At 30.5% G+C, this 8,420-nt stretch overlaps 1 protein-coding gene across 1 annotated transcript; it reads left to right on the forward strand.

Moving 5' to 3' along the window:
- Positions 1-271: 271 nt before the first annotated feature.
- On the forward strand, positions 272-1,640 carry LOC148190644 (uncharacterized). Its single transcript, XM_088102705.1, has 2 exons — positions 272-548; positions 1,101-1,640. The coding sequence occupies exons 1-2, from the start codon at positions 278-280 to the stop codon at positions 1,571-1,573; spliced, it is 744 nt and encodes a 247-aa protein (XP_087958831.1). The 5' UTR covers positions 272-277; the 3' UTR covers positions 1,574-1,640.
- The last annotated feature ends 6,780 nt before the right edge of the window (positions 1,641-8,420 follow it).

Below are 8,420 nucleotides of genomic sequence, written 5' to 3' on the forward strand. Positions count from 1 at the left end.
CATGCAAGTGAATGCTATTTGTAGAAAAATCTTCATTTCACTTCATTGTGACAATTACCTAATCCAACATTAATAACTCAATTAATGAGCACTTAAAAATGGAATTTTTTTTTCTTCCACACTATTAAATGTTGTGTAAATAATTTACTGAAAGAATAGGAACCCACTATTTCCTTCCTTCTTTACCGAAAACCCTTACTTAGTTAGCTGTATATATATAGAAAAACATTACAAGCATATACACATGACTTAAGATAACATGGGTAATGGATTGAGTATGGAACTTCACAAATGGTCAAGTCCTGCGTTTCCTGAAAAGATTGCTCTCATATGCACTTCCCTCACTGACAAATCCAAGCGTAGCATTTTCCATTTGAAAGTGAATCGAGAAAGGGTGCTGTTGAGACTGGCAGAGTCTGTGTGTGATCATCATCCAGTTCGCTTATTTCACATGGAGGTCGCTGCTCAAAGAGACACCATGAACTGTTTCAACTTTCTGCAAGTGAGAGTGGTCGTAGATGACACTTCTCAACAGACTCAGTACAAGGGTAAGTCAAAGTTCAAGGAAACCTTGAGAGATTTTTTCAAAATGAAAAAACAATCATCAGGGATTTTCTTATTTCCATATTACAGTACAAGTTTGTTTTGTCAGTAAACCTAAAACATAGCTTTTAGGTTTTCTTACATATTTGATAAATTTGTAAGAAAATTGGCAAGTCAAAAAAATATTGGGAAAGTCGTGTGTACTAGTAAAAATTCAAAAAACAAAATTATGAAGACCTCACACGATTTCTATGTGAATTTTTGTTCTTAAATCGCCATTACTTCTTATGATTTCACTTTTTTAGAAACTCACGAAGAAGTCATGTGAAATTTGACATGAATGTTTACGATTTTGTTTTTGAAATTGTCATTAGTCCAAGTTAATATTCAGTAATATTTTTTTAACTTGCTCATTTTTCATAATATATCTGAGCAAATTTACCCAGATACGTAAAAAGACCTAGTTTTTGGGTTTAGTGACAGTACAAGTTTGATAGTAAACCAAGCTTTGTTTTTCTAACTGGGTTCGTGTTCACCTTCTGCTTCTGAATATGCAGGTCAGGACTATCTGAGCGATCTCTGTGGAAGGAAAAGTTGTTTTTATGAAGTGATGCGCAAAGTTGAAATCAGTGGTTCTGTGGAGACGGTTTCTTGGGAGTTTTTTCACTCATACAGAGTGACTCTTACAAGCCATATCAGATACCATGTGATAATTGAGTGTGACAAAGAGATGGGACTTAGGGCAAAAATTACAGGCCCTTTTGAATGTGAGGGTTCAGTTATAAGAGCAGAATGTCTAACAGGGTCACCGATTCAGCTTGTGGCAAAAGGAAAGCCATCAAAAGCTATGAGAGCCTTCGCTAAGAGTGAGTTTAAAGGAAAAGAGTATATCCTATTCGCAGCTTCTGATCACCAAAGTGTCAATATTGTTAACACAGGTGCCCTTTTTCATGGTCATGGTAATGCCTCAACTTACAAAGATTGTAACATTGTTATGCAAACGTCTGTAGAAAAATCACCTTCACCATAATTAAGAATTACTTTGATACTTAAAATATAAGTGATGCAGTTGCAACAGGAATGTTTTCATACATATATAAGTCATTGTAATGGGAGAACTGGTCAAGGCATGACCATATCTTTAATTTATTTATATTTGTTAGCATGATATAAAATATTTATCAGGATTTTGATAACTAATCTTTATCAGAAACCTACCCTACTATAAAATTATGAAGACTGAGTTAATTCATTTTGTAATACTTGACTATAGTTTTGTCCTCTTTTTTCTTTGGCATTTTGTAGTTTTCTTATACAAGACATCAAATCAACCATTAAAATTAGAAGATTTCAGAGAAATAAGATTCATATAACAACTGGAATTTAGTATGCTTAACTACCCAACATTAAAGCCAGAGAGTGACACTAATATAACAAATAACAAGAGGACTAATCAAAACATGGTAATTATAACTCTTTTTATTTAAATCAGAATATAGCACAAGTGGTTAATTATGTGTTTGCATTACAAGAAATGTGATTATTTTCATATTATCATCCAATAAAAATATTACTTTGATAATATTTATTTCAAAATTATATAACATTATAGAAATGATGCAACCCATAGCATGTTAATTTCCAATGTAAGTTCCATCAATTGATTAAAAAACCTGATTGAACCTGTCGGATACTTCAAAGTGGACAGCTGAACTGATCAGTTAAGAAAATATAATTTTCAGATTTAGTTTTTTATTCAATATAAAATATATTTATGATAAATGAAAATACATATTTGCATGTATTCATATAAAGATCAATTATTTTGTAGACTATTATTATCTTATAAACGTATAATTCAGTCATTTATATTAATTTCTAATTTTTTATCTTTTTTTTCATATTTTGTACTAGTTTATAACTAAAAATCCTATATAATATTAGAAATAGAAATTTAATTAGTAGGATAACCATGGTGTTCAAGTTGGTTGGATAATTAATTTTGAACAAGTATTCTTTTATCTGTTTAATCACGTGTCTGCTTTAAAAACATTGATTTCATCAATTAACCATTAATCTATGTTCATTATTTTTGCTAATGTATATAAAAATTTATAAATTCACAGATAAGAATTTGAAATTACGTTTGAAATAACTTACCATATATTAAAATATTAGATAGTTGAAATACTTTATATATATATATATATATATATATATATAAAGTATTTAATATTTTTTCTATGCAATCTACATTGTTAAAAGAATATCCTATGTTATTTTTTTTTCCTATTATTTCTGAACCAATTAAAAAGGTATAAATTTATTTTATTTTATATAATTATTGTAATATTTTCTAAATTTAGATTTTGGGTTCTTTTGTAATGGCTGTAAGCCTCAAAATCTTCTCTCATAAAGATTCATCTATTTTAAAGGAGATTTGAGTTAATGTATTTAATATTTGTGAAGTGATTATTAGGGAGATTCTGACTTTTTAAACTCTTAGTATGTGGTTCTTTAACTTTTAAGGATCTTGACGGATTCATTTTTAGCTTAATATTTGTTCTTCCTTTGATATGTGTATTATAAATATTAGGTTCTTTGATATGGTTGATATATTCAAATCGGTCTAAATAGTGAGAAACCAGGATTTTCATATTTATTTTTTTATTTATTATAAAATATATTTGTGATAAATAAAAATACATATTTTCATATATTTATATAAATATAAATTATTTTTCAACTATTATTATCTTCTACAAGTACAGTTCAGTCTTTTATATTAATTTATAATGTTTATCTTATTTTTTTCAAAATTGTATATTATTTTATTGCTAAAACAATTATATAATATTAGAAATAGAAATTTGGGTTAGTATGATTTCAGCCATAAGTTAGTTGGATAATTATTTTTGAACTAGTATTTTTCTTATCTGTTTAATCACGTGTCTAGTTTAAAAACATTGATTTCATCAATTAAACATTAACTTATGTAATTATTATTTTTGTTACAAAGAGTGCTTTGACTCATGTACATGACGATGATATCATGTATATAAAATTGTACAAAATTTATGTGTTCACAAATAAATAATTAAAAATTATGTTTAGAATGTATATGTTCGCGAATGCATATTCCAAAATGTAATTATTTTTTAAATGTATTATGGATTATATAATTTGGAAAATAATTTTGAATCTAGAAATTTGTTTTACAATATACATTTCAAATTAATTTTCAAATATATTTTAAAATGTATATTCTAGAATATATTTTTGAGTTTAAAAATACATTTTAGATAGTACGATTCAAAATTCATTAAAAATGAAGGAGTTCAAGGATAATTTGAAGATTTTATAATTTTAATGAAGATTAAATTGAAGTTATAGATTACTATGGGGATGCAGGAAAAAAAAAGGTGCAAGAGGAAACAATCTAGAATATAATACCTTTCGGAATGGTTATTTTGGAACTAGATTTTTGGAACAAGTTTTCTAGAACACATGCAATGCATTTTAGAATAAGTTTTTTGGAACAATTTTTTGGAACAATTTTTTTTTCAGAATAGCTCTCTTTCTCTCTCATTTGCAATGGAAAACAATGGTCAACTAACCATAACACTAGTAAAAAAACAGGTTTTTAACGCGCCTAATATGCCTCGGTTTTTAAAAACCCGAAGCATATTAAAAACAGTGGCATTTTTGTAATTAAAATGAACTTATACGCCTCGGTTCAGTAAGAACCGAAGCCTATGCGCTATACGGTCTCGGTTATTTATAAAACTGAAGCATAAAACCCTCTGCGACAAGCCCTACTGCTTCGGTCTTCTACGAACCGATGTCATTTGGGAATTTATGTTTCGATTTGCCTTTTAACCGAGGCATATAATCTTCGTGTATAGGTTAGATCTCTCAAGACTTTCCTCCCACATCCATTCACGAATTCTCTTCGTGCAAACCCCCTATTCTTCACCTCTGTCAGGGTTCTTCATCTCTCGTCCAATGGATGGCGGCGCAACGGCAGAGGTGCGACCCATGGGGGTTTCGAGTTCGCGTAGCAGCGGCGACCCGCAACGTCGACTGTGACGGCGAGATCCTTCAAGCTTGCGACAGTGGTGGCGTGTTCGCTGTTTTCGTCTCGCGGCAGAGGAGGTTTGAGATCTGTTCTTGGCAGCGACAACCTTTCTCCATGGAGATCTGTTCTTTATCGCCAAAGGATGGCGGATCTGGTTCGCGTGGGCCGCGGATGCGAACGGCAGAGAGAGTGTTGCGGACGCGAACGTCGGAGAGAGTGTTGCGGACGCGAACGTAGCAGGATTTGCGATGAGGTTCGAAGGAGGTAGAGAAAGGTTCGATTTTGGAGGCGGAAAAGGAATTTGTCCGGCGTAGCTCCGTGAAGGCGGTGCGCGGAAGAGGGCTTTAAGGGCGGCGGCGGCGGTGGATGGAGGTTTGCGGGCAGTGGCGGGTTTGTTGTTGTTGTTCGGGTCGAGGAGGGCGAGGCGTTCGCAGAGGCATGAGAGACAGAAGCCGGTGAAGGCTTCGTCGGGGTGGCGGGGGCAGGAGGTGGAGGGGCGGTGGGCCTGCGACGGTTGGGGTGGCAGGGACACTCTTATTTTCTATTTTTCTGCAGCTTTTTCTTCTTGATGGTTGTTTGTGTTTTGTGTGTGGTAGAGATCTTGAAGAAGTTGAATTATTGACATCAATTGTTGTGTTATCAAATGTTTGTGAATGATATGATATCAGGTGTTGGTTTTGTGAGAGGATTGATCAGAAAAGCAACAAAGGAAACTAACCAGTTGTTTTATATGGATGTCTTCAATTTGAGTTCCACAGAGAAAAGAGAAAAGATATGGCTTAGTGCAATGTTCTAGAGATCTCACAAACGAAGGGTGCAGAGAGTGTGGTTGGAGACAATATTAGCTTTAGTGTGACAGGGTCAAAAATCTTGTGGCTCGTGAAACATCTTCTGAACCTGAAGCAGAATCTCTGCCTCTTAAAAAACCAATTAACTACTCTTTGATACCAATTAACCTGAAGCAGAATCTCACCACATGATGGAAGTGCATATTTTTGGTTGTCAAATCCTCCATTGCGGTATATACCAAGAGCATACTGCCTCGGTTCAAAGGAACCGAGTTCCTCCTATATTGTTTTGCCTCGGGTCACAGAACCGAGGCATAAAAGTGCAGATTTTTTACCTCGTCTGTATATGCTTCGGGTCAAGAACCGGTGCCTATAGGCTAAAATAACCGGTGCCATAACCTCTGAATGCACTAGTGTAACAACAACGGATGACGGGATGGTGTGGTGTAATGAGGGAGGCATTTTAGTCTTTTTCTTCCTTATGAGGGTACAATTAGTAATAGTGTGAGTGCAAGAAAAATAAAGTTTGATGTATAAGGGTGTGAAAAGCCCAAAGGGAGATATCGAAGGCTTTGGAATGTGAGGAAATGTTCTAGGGTGTTTCACCCTACACATCCAAGGGTTTCATCCTGCACACCCAATTTTCATAAATGTCTACCTAATTAATGAGGTAGTTGTACATTATGTTTTTTTAACCGAAATGATTAGGGAATTCATTGATACATTGATTGAAATAGCATGGAAAATATACTTCCTTCTTCACTTCACTGTCGTGCCTTCAATCTCCTGCATGTACCCCATCTCATTTCTTCTCTTTCCTTCGTCCATTGATCCCTTTAGAAAGATTGAGAGAACTTTTTGTTGAGCTTGTTCGTATTGAAGATAGCCGAAGGTGGTGGTTCCAGGCAGTTGGAGGTGGTGGTGTTGTTTTCAAATAGGTGCATGAATTCACTATTAAATGTGTATAATCATAGTCAAATATGAAAATTCGATAAATAGAAAATCAAATATCAAAATCTGATCGGATATCAAAATCTGATTTTCGTTTATCAGATTTAGATATGTGATAGAGGAAGTATCGAATCTTGACATCTGAAGAAGAGAAAATTAGATTTGGAGTAAAAACATGAATCAAATATGGAAATTCAATGTTATGATTTTCAAATTCTCATATCCGATTCATGTTTTTGAATGTCTGTTTGTAATATTTAATTATGTATTTATTTCATTATTTTAAAATGTTTAATTAGATAATTTTTAAATGTTTAATTTAGTTTTCTTAAGTTTAATAGATAATTTGTAAATATTGAATTATTTGTATAATTTTTTATTTTATAATTTAATTTTAAATGTTAAATTTATTATAAATGTTAAATTTTTTATTAGTTTTATTGTATTAGTTTTTGTTTTTTTTTTATTTTTGTATAAAATAATTTGTATGAATTTATTTAATTTAATAATAAAATAAATTTAGTTCAAATTGATATAAAAAATTTATAAAAAAATTAAAATTTGCATGTGTCGAATATAGAAATGCGATTTTGAAATCCAATTCTCTCTTTATTTGATATCGAATGAAAGAAGAATTGAATTTTGAAATTCGATATTCTCCCTTTCCCATTTCCATATATCTGATACATACGTGATTTTTAAATGTTTCTTTTAATGTTTAATTACATTAGTTATAAAAGTTTATTACATTATTTTAAAATGTTAAATTATATTATTTATAAATGTTTTATTATATAATCGTCTTTTATAAATTGTTAAGAAATATCTCACAAATCATTTAAGTTATTTTTTAAATTTGAAGACTAAAATATATTATTAAAAAAACAAGCGGTCTTTTCCTTGAAATTCAAAATTTGAATCGTAAAAACACAACTCATTTAAATGTTTTTCCTAAAATAAAAAATATAGACATGATTGGTAAACTATTCATTTTAAAGTGCTATATTAATTGATGGCCTAAAACTATTACTTATACTTAATAATTAATTAGAATAAAATTATAAATAGTACTATTTATAGAAATCATATAATATTTAAAAATTAATTTGAATAAAATTTAAATTTCTGGAGTTTATTTAAAATAGTGAATTTTAAGGATTAAGTTTAAAAAAATTAAAATTTAATAAATCAATTTATAAATAGAATAAAGAGGTCATTTTCAAAATAAAATTCTTTCCTTCTCCCCCTTGGAATTCAAAATTTAACTGGTGAAAAACACACGTTATTTAAATTTCATTTCCTAAAATAAAAAACAAATCTAGATATTTCATTTCCTAAACTAAAAAACAAGTCTAGATATTTCATTTCGTAAAATAAAAATCAAATCTAGATATGATTTTTAAAGTATTTATTGTAAAGTACTATTTTCAATTAGTTAATGACCTAAAAATAATTTAAGGATCAATTGGAACAAAATTAAAATTCAATATGTTTATTCGAAAACAAATAAAAATGGTAAAATACATTTTTTTTTCCTTTTTATTTAAGTGAAAACGTAGGTGCATGGTAAACTGAAACGTGATTGTGGTAAGCAAATGTTGCAGTGTTTGAGTAATGCTATATTCTTTTGAAGTATAGTGCTAAATGGTCCATCTTTATATTGATGGGTAAATTCCATTTTTACATTAATTTTGTGAGCCAATTTTTCGAAAAGAAAATTTATTTCTTCCTCTCATTTGACTGGTAAAACACAAAAGTTATTTAAATTTAATTTTTTATTTAAATACCACAAAATTAAAGTTTCTTCAATAAATTCCAAACTTTGTTGATTCAGCATATGATTCAATAAAAAAAAAAGTAAATTGACAGTAAAATAGTTATGGGCATCAATCATATCTGGATGGTTCAAACAAGCACACATAACAAGTTCAGAAGAGCAAAATAGTGGAGAATTGAGAATTATATAGAATGAGAATGCTTCGTAGTGAAATATGACAATTGGGCACTATACTACAATAATTAGTATGCACAAATGAACTTAAATGAAAACAAGAGTAGAA

This window comes from Vigna umbellata, unplaced genomic scaffold (assembly GCF_029865625.1).
Source record: "Vigna umbellata cultivar VRB3 unplaced genomic scaffold, Vumbellata_1.0 scaffold_675, whole genome shotgun sequence".
Taxonomy (NCBI): Eukaryota; Viridiplantae; Streptophyta; class Magnoliopsida; order Fabales; family Fabaceae; genus Vigna; species Vigna umbellata.